Raw genomic sequence first — 21,730 nt, forward strand, 5'->3', positions numbered from 1 at the left:
AGGCTGGGGCACCAGGGACAGAGCCCTGGCCGGTCCTGGCTCCTCTGTGGCCACCCCAGCCCCTGGCAGGAGAAGGCAGAGTTAATCGCGCTGGAGAAGGAAACGCTGAGCCTTTGTTTGTTCATTCCACAAACAGTGACCGAATGTGCTGCATCCCGCACAGAGGTCCCCACTGGACCGTCCTCCCTCCAGCATCGCCCAGCTTCCCTGCTGCCAGGGTCCCCCAAAGCACACACACGTGCCGGCACAGCCTTAAAACAAAACCAAAAAGCCTCCGTTTCTCTGCTTCACCCACTGTGAGGCTGGGAAAGGGAGCTGGGCTCACTCCTCACTCCCCTCCGCCAGCCCCTCGTCTCCACTCCTTTCCCTTTAACTTGCTCTGGGCACAGCCATCGACGACCCTGACTTCCCAACCCAAGCTTCAGTCCTCCCCTTTCCCAGGCTGACCCAGGCGACACTCCTTCCTCCCGGGCTCGATCTTAAGCAACCTATAGGCCTCCTTCCCCATAAGCTCGCCCACTTCCATGGTGGCCTCGGGAGACAGCCATAAGCTCAGGCTTCCAAACCTCAGCTCTAGGCCAAGTGTAGCCAACCGTATCCACCCGAGTCCCCAGCTGCCAATCTGACCTGGCCACTCGGGTGTCTATGAGCCACCTCAATCTCAACATGCCTGAAACAGGGAAATCTCCATCTCCCCCTCCCCCAAAATACCCTTCTGCCCCATCCCCATCTCCACACTCGTGTCCACTGACATACCAAGTAGCCCCGGGCCAGGCCCGCCCCCTCTCCGGTCTCTGTTTGTCCAGCTATGTAAGGGAATCATTGGCGTTCCTGTCGTGGCTCAGTGGTTGATCAATCTGACTAGGAACCATGAGGTTGCGGGTTCGATTCCTGGCCTCGCTCAGTGGGTCAAGGATCCGGCGTTGCCGTGAGATGTGGTGTAGTTCGCAGGCATGGCTCAGATCCCACGTGGCTGTGGTGTAGGCCGATAGCTACGCTCTGATTAGACCTCTAGCCTGGGAACTTCCATATGCTGCGGGTGTGGCCCTAGAAAAGGCAAAAAAAAAAAAAAAAAAAGGGGGGGGGGAACCACTGCGGGACTTCCCATTCATTCATCCGTGGAAAAATAGGGGCCAACGATTCAAAGCTTCCCACCACACGCCTGGAAGATTCCAAATCAGATGGACTCGGGTGGAGCTCCCGTGTCCGCAGTTTGTAAAACCTTCTCTGGGACTCTCATGATGAAGAGCATCTGAGCACCTCCTGCCCCCAGCTTCTTGGTTCTAACCATCTCTGGTCCTGCCTTCGCCGTGGCGATCTTCCACACCCCTCTTGGACTCCTGTTTATCTCAGCAGCCACATGAGGCTGAGGCTGAGGCTGTGAGTATCCCCACTCTACAGAAGAGAAACCGAGGCGAGGTGGAGGGGCACGACGGGCCCACGGTCACGTCCAAGGTAGAGTCACGGCGCTTGACTTTTCTTGATATTCCTAAACCCACTCAGCAGCCCCATGCCCCGTCTACCCCCACTGGGAAGAAGGTGAAGCAGTTTCCAGAACTGAGAGCTGCGGTGTGTTTCCCAGCCCCCACCCATCCCACCACAGAGGCCCCTGAGGGCTCCCTGTCACCTAAGAAGTCTGCCCCTCCCCCCCAGCAAGTCATAGGGTCACCTGGGAAAATCTGGCTCTGAGCCCTCGCGACCCAGGCTGCATTTCTGGCTCTACTGTGCCCCAGATGAGTACACAAGCGCCTGACACCTGCTGAGTCTCAGTGTCCTGAGCTGTAAAATGGGGGTGATGGCACCTGTCCCCAGGCTTATAAGGAGGGTGAATGAAGGCCCTTGGCAGGTGCTGGACTCAAAGCCCCAGAGCTGAGGCCTAGGGCTGGGGTTCGAACTGAGGGTCAGGGGCCGGGTCCAGGGCTCGGCCTCCATGGGGACAGCCTGGCTGGGCGAGGCCCACTGAAGGCCTGCCTCTCTGCAGCCAGCCCGGCCCTCACAAAGGAACAATAACAGGAAACCATCCCGGGGGGGACGTGGGCCAGGGCCAGCTGGAAAACCTGAAGGGGCGGCGGCCAGGCCTCCCTCGCCGCCGGGCGGGGCTCCCCTCGAGAGGCTGTGGGCCAAGCTCCCCGGCACACTCAGCCCCGGACGGGCGGCAGACAGCCAGACAGACGGACACACATCTCGGCCCCCGGCACGGTGAGTGAGGGGCCTCGGCTTCCCACCCGGGGAATGGTCCTCATGGGTTCGCAGGGAAGAGCCGCTCCTGGGGCGGCCCGGGCTTCTGGCTCAGGGCAGGGCCGGGAAGGTGTGCCCAGCGAGGGTGCCACAGGCACGGAGGGACGCGCTTGGGGAAGGGGCGAGCTCAGCTCCCCCATGGGTAGACACCCAGGCCCCAGGGCCCATGGGCTTCCGTGGGGGCGGGGGACAGACGCTTGGAGGGCAGGATTCTGCCTGAGTCGCCCAGCACACCAGGGACAGAGGACTGGCACCCAGGCCTAGGCTCCCCTGCGGGGCCCCTTCCCCTGTGAGAGAGGATTCACCAAGGCTGAGGTCATCCCCTCCACCCTGAAGCTCTGTGCCGGGACGGCAAGAGGAGCCCCGCAAGGGGAGCTCAGAGCCCCGGCCCCTCCTCGTCAACCTCTGCCCCCATTTTCAGTATGGGCAGGCTGAGGCTCGGCTCTGGGCCCCCGGGGATCTGCCAGTGGAATCTGTCCCCTCCCAGCCCCAGACACTGTAGGGGCCAGTCACGAGTTGTGGGAGCTGTGGTCTTTCTCTTCCAACACCCTGGTACCTATAGATGGGAACCGAAGGGACCCAGGAGCCCTCATATTTTGAAGAAGTTCCCCCTAAAGACTTGAAGGCAGGCGGTCTAGGGTACGAGCCTGGCTTGAAGACGGCCATCCTAGTATAAATCTCAGCTCTACCGTTCACTTCCCGTAAGACCTTGGGAAGATTACTCAAAGTCTCCAAAACTCGGTTGGCTTGTCTGAGCAATGGAGATGGCAGTTCTTTTTGCAATTCATTGCAAGAGCTGAAAATGATGCTCACAGACGGCCCTGGGGCGCTGGAGCTCACTGTTTCCTGTCACTGGCAAACCGATGAATTTGATAAGGCCTTTCCCCACATCTCAGTGGAGAAGCGAGACCTTGGACCCCAAAGCCCAGGCTCCTTCCCGGAACACATAGCTTCTCATGTGTCAGCCTCCTCGTGCGCAAGTTGGAAGAAACGGTCTTTGTGTGAGTCAATTAAAGGAGGCCTGAACACACCTCGTGTCGGGAATGGCTCACGGGAGGCGCGGGGGGCAGGGGGGGGCTTTAAGAAATCACAGCTGAATTCACCGGCCACCCGAGCTGACCATGGCTTGAATGTTATAAAGGGTTTGACCCCTGAAGTTGGTCAGTCCTTAGCAGGTGAGAGGATGTGTCAGCTCTTTGGTGCCAAGCACCACACTGGTTCCCCCATCCCCACACCCTGGGCCTTTCTGCCAGGGGTGGTGGGCAGACAGGAGCCTCACAGGAAACAATGGGCATTCTAGGGAAGGCAGGGAGCCGGGCAGCTCATTGGCCCCACAGAGGCCAGTGTGGCTGGAAGGTTTCTAGAGCAGGGAGTGGCAGGAGGGCCAGTGATGCTAAAGGCCAGGAGTGAGTCCCAGGACTGAGAGCTCTGGTTCATCTTCAGGCGATGGGGAGCAGCAGGACCCTCCTGACTGGCCTGAGTCCAGCACGTGTGGGTCCCGGCCTGGAGGGCAGCAGGTGACCAAGGGGCCCAGGAGCTGCTGTGCCCCCAGGCAGCTCTGCTAATTCTGGCTTCCCATGCTGAGGGGGTAGGCAAGGCGCCTACTGGCCTTGGCCTGGCAGGGGTTAAACTGCCTGCCCTGCAGTCTGGACCTGAGCGATTGTGCTGCTGAACAAGGGCCGGACATGGGAGCAGGAAGCCAGAGGGGCCACGCTTATTTTCTCCCAAAGCTGGATGACTCACGGCTCTGCTGCTGCCTCAGGGATGCCCATGGACATAGTGGACACTCGCTCGGGGGGGAAATAACCTAGAGCCCCTTGCCCATGGGGATCCATCCCTGCTACTTCCATTACCCCCTGCACCCCCTTGGCATCCCGGAAGCTGCTAAAAGAATTGGAGTCTTGACAGCAGGACCACAGAGGCTGAGCGAGGCTGAGCAGCCAGTCTCAGGTCACACAGTTACTATGAGGTGAAAGCAGGATGTGAGTGAGGCCAGTTCCTTCTAACTCCACTGCCCTGCCACACTCCCCTCCTGGAGAGCGAAGAAGTTGGGAAGGATAGAACCTGACAGTTCAAGCCATAGAAGCAGGCCCAGGATGAGCCAGGAGCCTGATGATCCTGGGAAAAGAGTATTCTAGGAGACAGGTGCTGCCCCAAGTAGCTTGGCTTCTGGCTGGAGAGATACTGACAAGCCCATCCTGACCTAGATCCAGTTGCTGCTGGGTAGAGAAATTTCCAAAGACTTCCTGGAAGAAGCCTGGGAGCCCTGGAGGATGCTGGGAGGTCTTGGGTCTGCTCTCTGAGCCTCAGTCTTCGAATGTCTCTAGGGCAGGGGATGGACCACATGGATGGACCCTAAACTCATTCAGGGTCCCTAAATTCCAGACTGTCTGCTGCAGTATAATGGTTAGATTCTGGAAGGTGCGGGTATTGGGAGGAACAGGAAGTGGGGCCCCCAGGGCTGGGCCAGGCAGGCAGTGAAGGAGATTTCCTTCTGGAGAAGGACAGACAGGAGCAGAAGGTGGGCCCAGGGCAGAACCAGGAAATGAAGTCAGATATGAGGCAGCCCATGAAGCTCACAGCTGCCAGGCCAGACTGAGTGGGTAGGTGATGGCTGAGAAGCCCACACATTTACGAAGCACCTACTGCTTGCCGGGCCTGCACCCATGATCTCATTCAATCCTCTGTTAGAAATGAGGAAGCTAGAGCACAGAGAGAGCAAGGAACGGGCCTAAGGCCACACAGCTCAGGATCAAACAGGCACGTGTGTGAGACTTGCTCTGTTGCCCCCTCCGACTGCCTCAGAGCCCAGGCAAAGTCAGAAAGCCCAGAAGAGGCTACAAGAGGCTCCCGAGGTTGGGTGTTCTCTCCTTGAAACTTGGAGTTGCCCCATTAGAAGATGGGGGATGCCCCAGAGACCGGAGCACAAATTTGTTTCCAATCATGAACTAAGTCTGGTGAACTGGTACTCTCTAGCTCAAAGACTATAGTAAGGGTTCAGGATCGGAGCTCAAGCTCCGTGGGAAGGAACCCTGGGAATGATTAGCGATGTCTGCCGAGGTTGTGGGAGGGGTCGAATGGAAACCCGTGAGCTCCGTTTTGCCAGCCCTACCTTCAGAGGTCCCCTGCACAGGGTGTGTGTATGTTCATCAGGGACCCAGAAGAGGGGTAACCTTGTCCTCAAAGGATCAGAATCCTCATGGTGGTGTGTGTGACAAAGTGATGGGCCATGAGAGATGCTATTTGGGGACAGAGAGGAGGCTCTTTGAGTTATACCAACTGTTGTACTGCTCTGACCACCCAAGGTGCTGTCTGCAGATGGGCAGATGTGTTTTAAATTCTGTGAGTGTGGAGGGAAGCAGTGGCGAGAACAGAACTGGAGACTAAGGCAGGTTAACAGGTAGCAGGGGGGACACTGACAGCTCCAGGTCCTTTGGGCCTCGAGTTCCTGCAGCTGGATGCCGGGATGAAATGGACATGGGCCCAGAACCCACCTGGTCAGAGACACTCAGGCCAAGAGACAGAGGCTGTGCTAGAGCCTGGGTCAACCAGAAGACCCCGGGTGGATGAGGGGGCAGGGGTACGGACTGGGGCTTGAAAAGAAGTAAAACATTCGCCCAGGGGCCGCAGCAAGGAAGGGCATTCTGGGCAGAGGGAACAGCCCATGCCAAAAACATGCTAAAGAGAGAAAGCTCTGTGTGTTCCAGAAAGGTCTAGTTCTCCTCGCAGCCGGAAGAGCAGGGAGGTGAGGGAGAGGAGAGCCAGAGGGGTGGGCTGGGACAGGCCGTGCTGGGTCCTGAACACTGGCTCAGGAGTTAGGCTTCGTCCTGCAGGGGTGGGGAGCCGGGGAGAAGCAGTCAACAGGGCAGCAACGTGGGCAGCTCTAAGGGAGCCGGGCCCAGGAGGCTGTTGGCAGAACCATAGGGGAGGGAAGCACATCTGGACCCACAGAAGCAGCTCAGACGCTGAACTGAGCCCCAAACCAGGATAAAGTCCCACGGGGCCAGCTCATAGCAACCCAGCCTCACCCCCCGACACACCCCGTCCGGGGGCTTCCAAGCCTCACCCTTCATCCTCCGGGCGCCTGTGGCTGCCAAGGCCCAGCCGTAAATGCTGGAGCTCAAGGAGGCTTTGGGGAAGCCCTCAAGCAGTGTAGGAATCACTGGCTTCAAGCACTGCCCTAGACGGAGGCTTGAGGAGGTAGGTTGGGAGGGCAGGGGAGCTGCTCAGGGCCACACAGGGAGTGGGGCTCCAGCACCGCCAGCCCCACAGGCACACCTCCTGCCTGTTTTGGGCCTCTCCTCCCACCGCCTGGCCCCTAAACCCTGACCCGGGGCCTCTGGGCAGGAGTCCAGCACCGGCAGGAGGCTGGGCTGGGACTGAGGTCGAGTCCACCCTAGGAAGCTTTGCCTTGGGGCCGGGCTCTGCTGCCTCGCTGATGGCAGGTGTGCTGGGTGGGAGGGGCCAGCCCCGCAGAGCAAGACTCTTCAGGGCACAGGGGTGTGCTCATGTGGCTCTGTGTGTGTGTGTGTGTGTGTGTGTGTGCGTGTGTGTGTGTCTGTGGGGCCTGAGGGTGTCACATGTGTATCCCCGACCTGGTGTCTTCCCCACTCCACCCCAAGGGCCCTGTGACCCGCTCAATAACGCCCAGACGGCCCCTGAAACCTAAGGACTGAGGGGGGTGTCAGGGCACAGCCAGCCCAGGGCATTTGCCAGGCTGCCCGCTGAGCAGCTCCAAGCTGGGTCCAGACGTTCTAGGGTCGACTTGGTTACAAAGGAGCAGCCCCGGACGCCGCCGCTTGCATCTCCCTCTGTGCTCCCCGACCCCCGGCCCCTCCATTTAAAGGTCTGCGGCAGACTTTACAGCCCCTTTGAGGGCAAACCACAGGGACAGGACGGGGGCCACAAAGAGAAAGGGACCCAGGGAGTCTGTCCCACAGCGGGTCAGAGAGAGGCAAGACTCACTCCTAGACAGAGAGCCTCTGAGGCATCAGGACCCTCCGCCTCTTCCCTCTGCCAGCCTCCTCTGCTTCTCGGTCAAAGCACACACCACAATTTAAAACTGTGTGTCTCTAATCAAGCGATGAGGATCCACCTCCCCTACAGAGGTACAGCCTGGGTAGGCTCCCAGGTGTAGTTCAGTGCCTAGTATATATAGTAGGTGCTCAATTAAATGTTTGTTGAATGATGCATAACACCGGGCTCTCAAGAGGGCTTCAGAGAAGTGGTGACATGGATCTAAATCCAGACAGAGGCAAGAGAATGGCAAGTGCAAAGGCTGGAGGGTGTGACCAAGCCTGGTGGGTGTTACCATCCTAGAGGCTGGGGCTACCCTTGGAGGCTCACCAAGCGCTCTCAAGACCCAGACAGAAACCTGGGAGGAGTAGACAGAGGCATAGAACCACCCCCACCCTGCCAGCTAGGCTCAGCCTCCAGAGACCCCCCTCGGTCCTCAGGCTGAGTCCAGCCATCTAGGTTCTGAGCTCAGTGGTCCCACCTCACTGTGGACACGGACACAGACCCAGACCCAGGAGTTCTCCACGGCCTTGAGCACAGCTGAGCCCGGCTGCGCCCCAGATGCTCCAAGGCTCCTCTGCCCCTTCTCCTGGGCTCCAGGCCCCACACACACACTCTGTCCTTTCGTTTTAGGCCCCTTGGACTTTCCCAGACTGACCGAGGGCACAGAACGCCCGCCCTCATCCATCAGTCCATTTGCCCTAAAGGCTCTACCACAGCACCAGGGATGGAGCAGCGTCATAGGCGCTGGATAACAGGGACGGGGCGCCGGCCCCTGGCCTCTGGGTGCGTAGCAGGCACACCCAAGCTGCTAAGTGACTCCCCACCCCCAGGGCAGTTGGCAGGCAGGTTCCCAGGGCTGCTCAGTTGGGCATTTCTGAGCACAGAAATCACTTCCAAAATCCTCAGCCTCCCTGCACGTGTGTCATCCCCCACATCCGCCCGGCTGCAGCCTCATCTCCGGAAACTTAGTGAGAGCAACCCAGAGACTCCTTATAGGAAAGTAAAGGGCTAAGATAAGCCTGACCCCAGCTGTGCTCAGACCACGCCTCCCGAGGTGCGGCCAAGGGAAATTCTGTTTCCAGCTGTGGGTCTAGCACATCCCGCAGGAAGAGGAGGAACAATTGCTCCACAAAACCCTTCCCCTCGGCCCCCATTTAGGTGGACAAACTTCTAACACAGAGGGCAAGAGACACACAGCATGGCTTTTCAGACAAAAATGTCCCTCGGGACCCTCTGAGATTAGGTGCCCAGGATTTAGAAAAAGACAGGTCTCGCTGAGGGTTCCGGATCTACCACTTCCAAGATGTTTGTCTCTGAGCCTCAGTTTCTTCCTCTGAGAAATGGGATGCTAATTCCTACTAACTTGGAATAGGGTGGAAACTAAATGAGATGGTGTCTACGAAAGCTGAGCATGGAAAACAGCTGTGTCTTCTTCTTCCTACTACTACGACTATTATTATCATTACATGAGAACATCAACCCCAGGGATAAAGTGGCATGACGGAGAAAGCAATGCTTGGGGTGAAAGGCAGACTAAGTTCAAACCCTGGCTCCGCCTCTTGCCGATGTGTGACCCAGGACACCTCACTCCACCTCTCTGAGCCTCCCCAACATAACAGGATTACGGATGGCTACCTAGCAGTTTGCAAGGTTTAAGTGAGATAAGCTTTGAGGAGGTGTTCAGGAAAGACTGCCTCAGGCAAGGACAGACAGACTTAGGAGGGCACACGAGGGTGGTCCAGCCTGGGGGGGGACATGGGGTGATGTGACCTTCACCTCGCAAAGATCCCCAGCTGCAGAGTCCTGCCTCCTCGCTAACTGAGGAGCGGGCCGGGGGGCAGTCCTCGACTCCTCTCCACCCCTCACTCAACATTCCACCCACAGCAGGTCCTGTTAACTCCAGCTCAAAAAAAAAACTCATCCCAGTGAATCCAACTAGGAACCATGAGGTTGCAGGTTCAATCCCTGGCCTCGCTCAGTGAGTTAAGGATCTGGCGTTGCCGTGAGCTGTGGTGTAGGTCACAGACACAGCTTGGATCCTGCGTTGCTGTGGCTCTGGCATAGGCTGGCAGTTGTAGCTTCGATTCAGCCCCTAGCCTGAGAACCTCCATATGCCACAGGTGTGGCCCAAAAAACACAACAAAAACAAAAAACACATCCTATGGCCACGCACCCCTAAACCAGGTCTGGGCCACCGTCGGCTCTGGCTTGGATGACAGTGACCTGGCCTCCTCTCCTCAGCCGGGGTTTCTTCAAATCAGACCACACACCCCTTGTGCTTAGGAGACAGCCCTCCCCTCCCAAGGCTGCCCCGCACAACCCAAATGCGTTCGTTAGTCTCATCCAGCTGCTGTAACCACCCTGCACAAAATTATTTGTCAGCTCAGGGTTCTGGAGGTCTCAAGTCTGCAACAGGATTCAGTGCACAAGAATCTGGACAGCTTTCTGTCTACAGGCTCTAGGGGAGAATCCATTTTTCTCCTTTTCTGACTCCTGGAGGCCACCCATACTCCTCGGCTGGGCCCAGCCCTACTCCAAACTCTTTCCCTCGTCACATCTCTTCTTTCTGGGTTCTCACCCTCCTGCCTTCATCTTTTAGGGATTCTGTGACTGTAATCGGTCTATCCACATAATCCAGTATAATCCCTCATCTCAAGATCCTTGGCCTAAGAGTTCCCATAGTGACACAGCGGAAACGAATCTGACTAGTATCCATGAGGTGGTGGGTTCAATCCCTGGCCTCGCTCAGTGGGTTAAGGATCTGGTGTTGCCGTGAGCTGTGGTGTAGGTTGTGGATGTGGCTCAGATCTGGGATTGCTGTGGCTGTGGTAGAGGCCAGCAGCTGTAGCTCCGATTTGGCCCCTAGCCTCTGAACCTCCATGCTGTGGGTGCAGCCCTAAAAAGCAAATAAATAGATCGATCAATCAATCAATCAATCCTTGGCCTAAGCCCATCTGCTAAAAGTCCTCTGCCAGTTAAGGAAATGTTCACAGGTTCTAGGGATCAGCATGTGGGTGTCTATAGGGGGACCTCATTGAGCCGAGCACCCCGAACTGGTCTCCTTTCCTGGAGCTCCACCGCTCTGCCCCATTGCTCATTTCCTCCTTTTTTTTTTTTTTTTTTTTTTTTTTTTTGCTTTTTAGGGCCACACCCACGGCATATGGAGGTTCCCAGGCTAGGGGTAGAATGAGAGCTGCAGCTGCCTGCCTACACCACAGCCACAGCCACACAGGATCTGAGCCATGCCTGCGACCTACACCACAGTTCACAGCAACACTGGATCCTTAACCAACTGAGCAGCGCCAGGGATCAAACCCGCAACCTCATGGATACTAGTCGGGTTTGTTACTGCTGAGCCACAACAGGAACTCCCCGCTGCTCGTTTCTATCTGACCAAGGGGCTTCTGGTTCTTCAAACAAACTAACCATTTTTCCAACTCAGGGCCTTTGCACTTGCTGGTCCCTCTGCCCGGGATCCCCTCGCTTTTCCTGGCATTCCCAGGGCTGGTACTCCGATGTTGGCATAAATGCCATCTCTCTGGGAGGCCTTCCCTGGCCTGGAAGCCTTAGCCAGCCACCCACATGTGCTGTTGTGTCCCCCAGTGTAATTTCCTGAGCACCGCCGATCACCAGCTGAATATTTTTCCTCGTGTACTCATTTTCTTGGGGTTCCCACTACGGGGTGCACCCCCTGAGAGCAGGTCCTGTCTGTCCTCTCACGGCATGGAGCCCAGCCCACCGCAGGTGCTTATTACGTGTCTGCTCAGGGTGTAGCCTCACACAGAGTCCCGCCCAGGAGCCTGAGAACGAACTCTCCCTGTTTCTCAGTTTTACTTTGTTTGTTTTACTTTTTCATTTTTGAGTCACTTCCACTTGAGGGAGGAAGAAATAAGCAAGATGCACAGTTCCTTTCCAGGCAAAGAAGGAAATGACCCACCGGGCCTGAGCCCAGCACGGCCGGGCAAGGGTCACAGCTGCCATCTCCCCTGAGTCAGAACCAGCTTCCTGGCCAGGACTCTCTGCTCCCCAAGCCTTTGTTCACTGCTTTCCTCCTGCCCGGAGTGGCTGCGTGGCCATAGCCCAGCTCCAAGGACACTGAGTCTCCCCCCATTCGGCCATCTCATTTGGGACCAAAGAAACTGGGACCAGGAGTCTCCCCAGCACATGGCACATGCATTCTGGGCCCTGCTGGAACACTCTGCCCCATCCCAACCTTGAGAGCCCACTTCCTCCTGGGCCAGCAAGGGGGCCATAGGATGAGGGCGCTGGATGCTGAGGTCAGCAGACTCAGAGGCTGGCCTGCACAGACACCCCGGCCCTCCCTGGCGCCAGTGTCTCGGAGGAAATGTCACTAGAGTTTAGAAACCTCCTGTGCTGTGCAGAATCCAGCCTCTCCCTCCAGCCAGGGCGAGGGGCAGCCAGGGAGGAGGCATCCCACCCAGCATCCAGTGGGTCCTCATCCCTCTCCAGGCAGGAGCCCTGGTTCCCACTCCCGTCCACTAGCCTCTTCCTCTGAAGCATCCCAGGAGCCGCAGGTCAGTGACACAGGGCTGGACTGATACTCGGGGCTGAGAGGGCACGGTGATAGCCAAGGTCACAGTCTCTATGCACCATGCATGGGGCAGTGGGAAAATCCCTCCTCCTGGAACTCAGGATGAAGCCAGGCTCTGATCTCCGGGTGACCTCAGATTCCAGTCCAGGCTGATCCCACATCCCAAGGGTGCCTTCAACGGTGCAATCACCCGGGTGCTGTCACCTTGTGCTTAAAAGGACCCCATGCTGAGTTTCAAGTCCTCCTTCTCCCTCCTGAAATCCATACTAACTTTTGAAACAAAAGAACCCATGTTTCCATTTTGTATTCAGCCCCACAAATGAAGCCTGTCCTGTGAGCCCAGCCTCTCAACCCCTCAACCCACCCCACCCCTGCTCTCATGACGGCTCCTAAGCTCATCACCAGGAGTTCTGGGTCTGATGAGGCTGACCCTCTGGGTTAGGACTTTTGTGTTTCTTAAGAGCTTTCTGAAGGCAGCATCAAAGCAATGCTGCCATGGGGGCTCTTGGGCTGCCTGGGGGGCTATGTTTGTTGAGACAAGTCTTTAAACCCCACCTCACAGCAGCTGCTAGGACAAGAAGGGCAGTGGGAAAAAGCACGAACTTTTGGGCCAGGCCAACTTAGTTCAAGTTTGACTCTGTGGCTGACAGTCTGGATGATCTCAGAATTGTTGCTAAACCTCTCTGTTCCGAGCTCATCTATAAAGTAAGGGTTACAGTGCTACTCACCTCAAGGGTCAGAGGGAGGATGAAGTGAGATGACATATATACAGTGCTTGGGGCATTCCCGTTCATGGCACAGTGGAAACGAATCCGACTAGGAACCATGAGGTTGCGGGTTCGATCCCTGGCCTCGCTCGGTGGGTTAAGGATCTGGTATTGCCGTGAGCTGTGGTGTAGGTCACAGACGCGGCTCAGATCCTGTGTTGCTGTGGCTCTGGCGTAGGCCGGCAGCAATAGCTCCGATTGGACCCCTAGCCTGGGAACCTCTGTATGCCACTAAAAAAAAAAAAAAAAAAAAAAAAACCAGTGCTTGGAAGTGTGTCAGGCTCGTAAGAAGTTACTGATACTTATTTTTGATACTTACTATATTATTGATAACATTCACTGATAACTGTTAGCTGTTGAAGTCAGACTCCTAGGCTCTGTTCTCGGCCCCACCATTGACTCCCATGTGACCTTAACCTCTCGGTGCTCAGTTTTCCCATTTGTAAAATGAGGATGACGTGGGCATCCGCCTCCCAAGATTTGGGAGCTATCAGCCGCATCAGCATCACCCTCTCCTCAGGGACTCCTCCCTACAGCTCTCCTCCAGCTCCGGTCACCCTCACTTGCTCCTCCACCAGCACCAGTGACCCTTGGGTAGGAAGTGTATCTGTGTCTGTCTTGCCCTCCTGGGCTGGGAGCTCCATGGGGGCGAGATCAGGGTCTACCAGTCTGAGCAGAGAGTGGAGGATGAAGGAGTGAACAGCTCCACGGGCGCTGCTCGCACCCCAGGGCGATGACCGCCACGCCTGATGGCATCTCCCCTCCTTCCCCAGGCCGGCCCCTCCTGGGAAGATGCAGGTGCTCGTGATGCTGCTCGCTGCAGCCGGCACCTACCTGGGCCTGCTGACAGCAGCTACAGCCGCCTCGAACCCTGGCCGACAGGACACCCCCAGCACGCTGCCCCTTCACCGGCGCCAGAAGAGAGACTGGATCTGGAACCAGATGCACATCGACGAAGAGAAAAACGGCTCGCTGCCCCATTACGTGGGCAAGGTAAGGCTCAGGCCCCGAAGTAGGTGATGCCTGGGCGCAGGGGGCCCGCAGCACCAGTGCCAGGAAGGACAGTGCTAGGTGGTGTGGTGGTTGCAGGGAAGGGGACGTTGGCTGTGCGGGTGATGGTAACAGCGGGAGGTGGTGGAGGTGGTCGATGTGGTGGTAGTGGTGGTGGTGGTGGCGGCGGCTATGGTGACAGTCAAGGAGAAAGCGGTGGTGGTAACAGTGGGGGCGGGGGGTGACCGGGATAGAGATGCAGAAGGTGGTGACGGAGACAACGGTGATCGTGGAGGTGATGGGGCTGGCGGTGAAAGTGATGGCAGGCACAAAAATTCCTGTTCTCCCAGGCTCTGGTCTGTGGACTGAATACCTCTGGCACATGTCCCCATGCCCCGGCTAAGGTGATCAGCCTGCTCTGGGGGAAGTCAGGGCTTAGGGCAGGACACTTCCCCACCTGAGAGGTCTGCAAGACCTGAGCAGACATGCACAACGCTGTGCTGGTTACAAAGTTCACCAACTAAGCACAATCTGCCAACCCTGGTCGAGGCCTTTGAAACGCCTCACAAACCTCTTTCTCTCCAACCACCCTCCCTGGCTCCCTGTCAGCCCACAGCTGACAAGATTCTAGGACAACTCCCCAGATTCTAGGACACCCGTAACAAGGTGCCTGACCCAAGCCTGCCCCCCAGCGTTGCGCCTCAGGCTCTAACCCTCACTTCATCCCCTTTAAAACACGTCCATCCTCAGCAACCTTCCTAGGGCTTGGAGCTAGTCTGCGTGACTACGGGACTATGTTCCAGGGTCAAAGGGTTGCTGATGTCAAAACCATCCACTCCCATGAAAAGGACTGGCTCTAACTGGTGGAATTTCACACACAGTGACAGAGACAGGCTAGGTATTTCGAGAGTTTTCAGTGAGGAGAAAAATCCCTTGCAAGGGCTTTAAAATCTCACCATGTCAGTTTCGTGGAACATAAACATGATCAGCTAAAGAAAGATCAGTGCACTGGTGACAGCAAGGATGGTGCCGGGCATGAGGCTGGCTTCTGGGAAGACAGCAGCGGGCAGACAAACTCAGTCTTCACCCTCATAGAGCGTGTGGTCTAAAGCAGGGGCTGACAGAACCAGCCCCCCATGGGGGTCTTTTAAATAAAGTTTTATTAGAACAGAGCCACGCTGTGCACTTACAAAGGGTCGTGGCTGCTTTCACGCTACCACAGAGGGGTTGAGTGGTTGTTACATAGGACCCACAAAGTCAAAACTTTTTACCATCTGGCCCTTTACAGAAACAATTGGCCCATCCTGGTCTAGGAGAGCAGCATACATCAGACAAAGAACCCCACAAGTGCCAGAGAAACAGGCTGGAAAGGACCCTTTGGTGAGGGAGGGTCCAGCCTGGCCTCAGAAACGCCACAGCAGCTGAGGGTGGAGCCAGCAGGGGAAACTCCACTCTGCCCCGCCTACGGCCGGCTCACTGTGCCCAGGCTGCCTCCTGGTCCCCAGAAATGGCCAGGAAGTTTAGATCCTTCAGTCTGGCCACTCGGAGGGGAGGATGCTTGCTCCCCATCACAGAGTGAAACCAGGACAGAGCCTAGGAAAGCACAGGGATCCTGACTCCCGACACAAAGGTGAACTCTGTGTCCTAGAGGAAAATGTCACCAACCCTCGCCATGGGATGACTGAGCCATGAATCAGCCTCTGAAGAGAATGACTCCCCCCAGGAATATCCACAGGCTGAGTCAGGGGGTCAGCAGACACGGCCCCCAGCGTCCCAAGCAGCCCGGCCAGGCAGACTCTAGATGGCTGGCCCCGGGGGCTCTGTGTGGCAGGAAGAGCATCAAGCCTGCCGTCACCTGCCAAAGGCTTTTGCTTGGCAGCTGGCATGGGGCTGGGGGACAGAGGAGCCTGTGCAATCCTCTCCCTGGGGAGAAGCAGGGGTGCCCGGGAAAGGCAAGGACAGGGCTCCAAGGATCACCTCCAGGCTCCAAACATGTAATAGGAGGGAAGGAAGTCCCTGTTTATCAAGATCAGAGCCTGGAGCCTTTGTTTCGAGAGCTGAGCCGTTTGCTAAACAATGGGAGCAGGTCCTGAGCGGCCTTCGCCCTCTGTAAACATGGGGTCAGCACAGTTTCTGGCATGAAGTTATATCCAAATATGGGGATAATTTTGACCTCCTAAACCTATAACCTTAGCCTGTCTAATCATGAGGACAGCATCAGACAAATCCAATAGGAGGACAGCCTACAAACCCAAGACCAGTGCTCCTCAAAACTCTCAGGGTCATCACACCAAGGAGAGACCCACAGACACAGAAAACAAACTTATGACCACCAGAGGGGGTGGGGTGTGGGGAGAGATTAATTAGGAGTTTGGGATTAACATTTACCCACTACTATATATAAAATAGGTAAACGGGAGTTCCTGTCCTGGCTCAGCAGTTCACAAACCTGACTAGTATCTATGAGGATGTGGGTTCGATCCCAGGCCTTGCTCAGTGGGTGAAGGATCCAGCGTTGCCGTGAACTGTGGTGTGGGTTGCAAATGTGGCTTGGATTCCGTGTTGCTATGGCTGTGGTGTAGGCTGGTGGCTACAGTTCTAATTCGACCCCTGCCCTGGGAACCTCCATATGCCGCGGGTGTGGCCCAAAATAGATAAAAAAAAATAAAAGAATAAAATAAAATAGGTAAACAGTGAGGACCTTTTGTATAGCGCAGGGAACTATAGTCCATATAATAACCTCTAGGGCAAAAGAATCTGAAAAAGAATATATATATATATATATATATATCACTTTGCTGCATACTTGAAACTAATATAACATTATAATTAACTACACTCAATTAAAAAAAGAAAAAAGGAGACTGACAAACTCTCTCCCTCCCCGTCTACCAAGGGGGGGGGTTAGCCTCACTCCCTGTCCCCGCCTCCTCTCCCCCTTCTCTCCCACCTGTCACCTGGCTTCCCACTCCAGCCCCACCCCCAACGCTGCTCTCACCAATGGCTTGGCGACTGTATCCTTGCTAAGCCTAGGATGCTTTCCAGACCTCCTGGGATCTGACCACACCCGTCTTGACGCCCCCTCCTCTGTCCTGAGACCCCATTCTTCCACTGGTTCTCGTCCAGCCTTTCTGATGCATCTTCATCAGACACCTTCACTCGAGGCTCTCATTCTGTCAGACCTTACATGCTGCCTTTCCTCAAAATCTCGGCCTCTGCAACTTCAAACCAGGCCCTGAGAGCAAAAACAGGGTCTGGAATCTCTATACTCCCAGGCTGGTGCCCTGTAGGCATATGACTTTTTCCTTTATTTAATCAAACTCTATTTTTTTGGACAGCCTGTCCATCTACAAGAGAACCATTCGACATGTACGCAATATGATCAGCTTATGTTCCTGAGAGTCTCTGTTTCTAAGATTATATAAATAACACGTTCAGCAACTCCGACCTTCTAATATCCTTGAACATATGGATCTAGCATGGATAACAATGAGCATTTACTGAGAGCCTGTGCAAATTGCTTTACACGTTATTTTCCAAATCTTATTCCTCAGGACACTAATAGTCTGTGTTGCCAAGAAAAAGGATTCGGGTTCTAATAAGGATATAGAGGAATACCTGAGTTAAAGCTCAAGGAAGGTCTTTTCTGTAGGACTATACATTATACATCTCCTAAGAACATTTTACGTACCACGCCAAAACTAAATGACAGGGGCCAGTGGTATGCTTATAACTAGTTGACAACTGGCTTTCGGGGGCGAAAGATTCTGTTTGCAGCATCTGCCCATTTCCTTGGTGTAGATACGCTGGCCATGTCTGTTTCAAGCTACCAACGTGATGCCACTGAAGGCAGAGGTGGGAACGGATGTGCATTAACACAGGGTTATCCATGATTTCCATCTTTCGATACAATCAACATAAAAAACTCAAGACCACAAGAAAATAATTAGGTAGCAATGGCTTTTGAGTATGTTACCTTTGTTTTTCACATGATTCTTTTTTTTTTTTTTTTTTTTTGGTCTTTTTGCCATTTCTTGGGCCGCTCCCGCGGCATATGGAGGTTCCCAGGCTAGGGGTCGAATCGGAGCTGTAGCCACTGGCCCACACCAGGGCCACAGCAACGTGGGATCCAAGCTGCATCTGCGACCTTCACCACAGCTCACGGCAACGCCGGATCGTTAACCCACTGAGCAAGGGCAGGGACCGAACCCACAACCTCATCGTTCCTAGTCAGATTCATTAACCACTGCGCCACAACGGGAACTCCACATGATTCATTTTAAGCTTACATAATTGAATTTTTAATAATGTCTATATTTAACAACCAGTTCACAAACATTCCTGAAAATGTAAGCTGGCTCTTGAAGCCAAGCCAGTCTACGCCAGCTCTAGCATGCTGGGATCACAATGTGGGTAAAACAGTGAAAGAGACCAGTGTTCCCTGGCACTTGCTTTCAAAAGCACTGTTCTGCCTGTTACAGCAACTCAACATCAGACGCAATGTAATCTCCACTTTACAGATGAGGTTACCATGACTCAGAGGTTAAGTGACATCTAAGGGGCAAAACAAGATACCTTTTCCCTTCCAATGGAACAAAGTATATTTTTCCACTCAAAAACAAAAAACAAAAAACAACAACAACAAAAGGTTTTCTAAGCACCTACTATGATCCAGGCACAGTTCTAGACTTACAGGAGCACTGCGCTGGGCAAGGCACATTAGTAAGGTATTCAAGGTGACCTTGCTGAGGAAAGCTCTCTAATGACCAGAGAGTCTTGTTAAAAATCGCAGTGTCGGAGTTCCTGTCGTGGCACAGTGGTTAATGAATCCGACTAGGAACCATGAGGTCACAGGTTCGGTCCCTGCCCTTGCTCAGTGGGTTGACAATCCAGCGTTGCCGTGAGCTGTGGCGTAGGTTGCAGATGCGGCTCGGATCCCGCGTTGCTGTGGCTCTGGCATAGGCCGGTGGCTACAGCTCCGATTCGACCCCTAGCCTGGGAACCTCCATATGCCGTGGGAGCGGCCCTAGAAAAGGCAAAAAAGACAAAAAGACAAAAACAAACAAACAAACAAAAAAACCGCAGTGTCACGTTTTAGGGTCTCTGGCCAGGACCACAGACACGCTCACACACACACATTCATAAACATGCCTGTGTGCCTATATACAGACACAAGACACGCAGACACTTGTATCTATTTGCTGGCACACGCACACACACACACACAGCCGCCACTGCCGTTGCCTCTCCTTTCCTAGATTAAATCCAGCGTGAACCACAAGAACACCAAGTACCAGCTCAAAGGCGAGTCCGCCGGCAAGGTCTTCCGGGTGGATGAGAACACCGGGGATGTGTACGCCTTCGAGAGGCTGGACAGGGAGAAGATCCCTGAGTACCAGCTCGTCGCCCTCGTGGTGGACAAGAACACTGAGAAGAACCTGGAGTCTCCTTCCAGCTTCACCATCAAAGTTCACGATATCAACGACAACTGGCCTGTGTTCACACAGCTCGTGTTCAACGCCTCCGTGCCTGAGATGTCAGTGATAGGTGCGTGCCCAGCCTGTCCCTCCCCCTCTCCCCTCCTCATCTCTGCCTGGAGGGACCTCGCCCATCAGCAAGGTCACTACCTGGGGCAGGACTCACTGAGTTCCGGGCAGTGATGGGATGCCCATATCGCCCCTTTATGGCACAGGAAAGAAACTCTCTAAAGACTAAGCTCTGGCTTGGCCCCAGACAGAGAGCACTGACCATCACAGCATCACACACACACACACACACACACACACAGAGTCTTCGGAGCCAACCCCACCACTGCTCTGACTCTCAGGACTGGCATGGCAAGAGCACAGACTTTGCACATGAAGGAAGCCAACTCTGCCACCAAGACAAGGAAAGTCACCTTTAGGGTCCATGCAGGATGGGGGAGGGAGAGGGACACACGTCGCCCAAAGTGTGTCACCAGCCTGGACCCTAGACCTCCAGAGGGGAGTTTCCCTTCCTCAATTCTACCCCCAGCCTCCAGAGGTACCAAAAAAGTACCCTTCCCCCCTCTGTAGTGCAGGATCTCTGACCTTCCTGTTAAGCTTGGGGAGCCTGGAGTTCAAGGGGAAAGTGATGTGACCACTACCACTTGGGGGGCCCTTCCTATTCCCTTGTTCTCATGCTTCCAGGGGAAGGAAGAAGCTGCCCTTACTCTGTTTCTCCTCAGGACCCCAGCCATTCACCCGTTTCCTCACTACCCCTAGAAATGACAATCATCTGTTCTCCTTGTCCCTTCACGGTTAACTGGGCTGCGCCTCCGCCACTGCTGGCACTGTGGCCCCTGGCAGGCTCCTCAGAAAACAAAACAGCCTTTTCTCCCCCAGGACCTGGGAACAGCCCAAGCCCCCTCTGCTTTCATCTGGGAATGGGGTGACGGCGGCAACCCCTGGCTTCTCTCCCTGCAGGGACCTCGGTCATCCAGTTGACAGCAGTAGACGCAGATGACCCCACGGTGGCAGACCACGCCTCTGTCATATACCGGCTCAAGGAGGGAGAAGAACACTTCCGCATCCGTGGTCCTGGTCTGTGTGACGAACCCCGGAGGCAGTGCTGACTCGGGGGGGAGGGGGGAGGCCGCGGGCCGTCCAGATGCAGGCACGAGGGCAGTCCAGTCCGACAGGTGGCACCTACCACTGACCCACGCTGCCCTATGGAGGCGGCTGGTAACACACGCCAAGGCAAGGTGGCTGGTGAGGGCAGGAAGAGGCAGGCAGGTGCCCCAGACATGAATTCTAGTCCAAGGCACAAAATCAGGACACGGGAGGTGGAAAAGACTGCTGGCCAGAGGCTCTGGGTATGGGATCAGATAGATCTGGTGTCCAAACCCGGCTCTGCTCTAACAACTCAGGGCAAGTCAAGTGACCTCTGGGAGTCCCCGTGCCCTCATCTCTGAAAAGAGGAAGCTTATACTCACCTGTACAGTAGCTGTGAAGTCTGAAATTAGATAACATACAGAGAGTACACAGTCCATCATCGTTATCCATTCGATGTGACCTTTAAAACGCTAAGGACTGGGACTTCCCATCTTGGTGCAGCAGAAATGAATCCGACTAGGAACCATGAGGTTGCTGGTTTGATCCCTGGCCTCGCTCAATGGGTTAAGGATCCAGGGTTGCCATGAGCCGTGGTGTAGGTCAAATACATGGCTCGGATCTGGTGTTGTTGTGGCTCTGGCGTAGGCCAGCAGCTGTAGCTCCAGGTAGACCCCTAGCCTTGGAAACCTCCATATGCCAAGGGTGCAGCCCAAAAAAGCAAAAAAAAAAAAAAAAAAAAAAATCTAAGGACTGAGTCTTGGGATCAAGGCAGAAGTCTAGGTGGTCAGGCATGGAACACACCATCTTTCAGAGTGATGGCAATACACAGCACAGACGGGGCCACCACCAAGGCTGCACCGACGCAGCCATCGCTAACCCATCACAGCTCTCTTCCCACTCGGAGCCTCGATGTGGCCCCAGGCTCTTTACCAACCCACTGCTCCAGGTGACTAGGACTGATACTGGACCAAAGCACTTGGGTGGCTTTGGCCTAATGGCACAGGGTGTAGGGGTGGGAGGTGGCTCACTCCTGGCTCTCAGCCCTGGAGCATGGGTGCTCCCTGGAAGTCAGGCGCTTCGAAGTAGGTCCTGGGCACCAGTCTTTTCTAAAGGCTCCCTAGGTAACATGGCTCCTGATGCAACGCATTTTACAGGACTCATTGAAACGGCCAGCAAAAACCTGGACCGAGAGACAGTGCCCATGTACAAAATCGTGGTGGAAACACAAGATGCCCAGGGCCTCCGTGGGGACTCAGGCACAGCCACTGTGTTCATCACTCTGCAGGACGTCAACGACAACTTCCCCGTCTTCACCCAGAGTAAGCCCCTCCCTTAGGGCCCTAGGCAGGGCGGGGCTTGGGACCCTCCAGACTGGGTGACCCGAGGCTCTCAGGGAGGACCCTGGTGGCCACCATCTCTCCCTCCACCCCAGGGTGGGTCTGAGCTTAGGGAACCTTTCTGACATGTGGAGGGGCCCTGCTCCCATCCCTGCACACATTCCCAAGGCTGTCCCACTCTCTCCTGCCGTCATGCCCTCAGAGGACTGCGGGAGGTCACACTCCCTGCTGTGTGCCACCACCGGGCCCAGA

The 21,730-nt window shown here is 55.4% G+C and overlaps 1 protein-coding gene across 1 annotated transcript in view; it reads left to right on the plus strand.

The window, feature by feature from the left end:
- The window catches only part of CDH5 (cadherin 5, type 2 (vascular endothelium)), a gene marked incomplete at its 3' end in the record, with an annotated part of 33,586 nt that continues 13,953 nt past the window's right edge, over positions 2,098-21,730 (plus strand). Inside the window, 5 exon segments of the mRNA NM_001001649.2 lie at positions 2,098-2,199; positions 13,350-13,569; positions 18,825-19,113; positions 20,013-20,129; positions 21,296-21,460. Of these exon segments, the coding sequence (NP_001001649.2) occupies positions 13,369-13,569; positions 18,825-19,113; positions 20,013-20,129; positions 21,296-21,460 (772 nt within the window). The 5' untranslated portion in view covers positions 2,098-2,199; positions 13,350-13,368.

This window comes from Sus scrofa, chromosome 6, assembly GCF_000003025.6.
Source record: "Sus scrofa isolate TJ Tabasco breed Duroc chromosome 6, Sscrofa11.1, whole genome shotgun sequence".
In the NCBI taxonomy this organism is placed as follows: Eukaryota; Metazoa; Chordata; class Mammalia; order Artiodactyla; family Suidae; genus Sus; species Sus scrofa.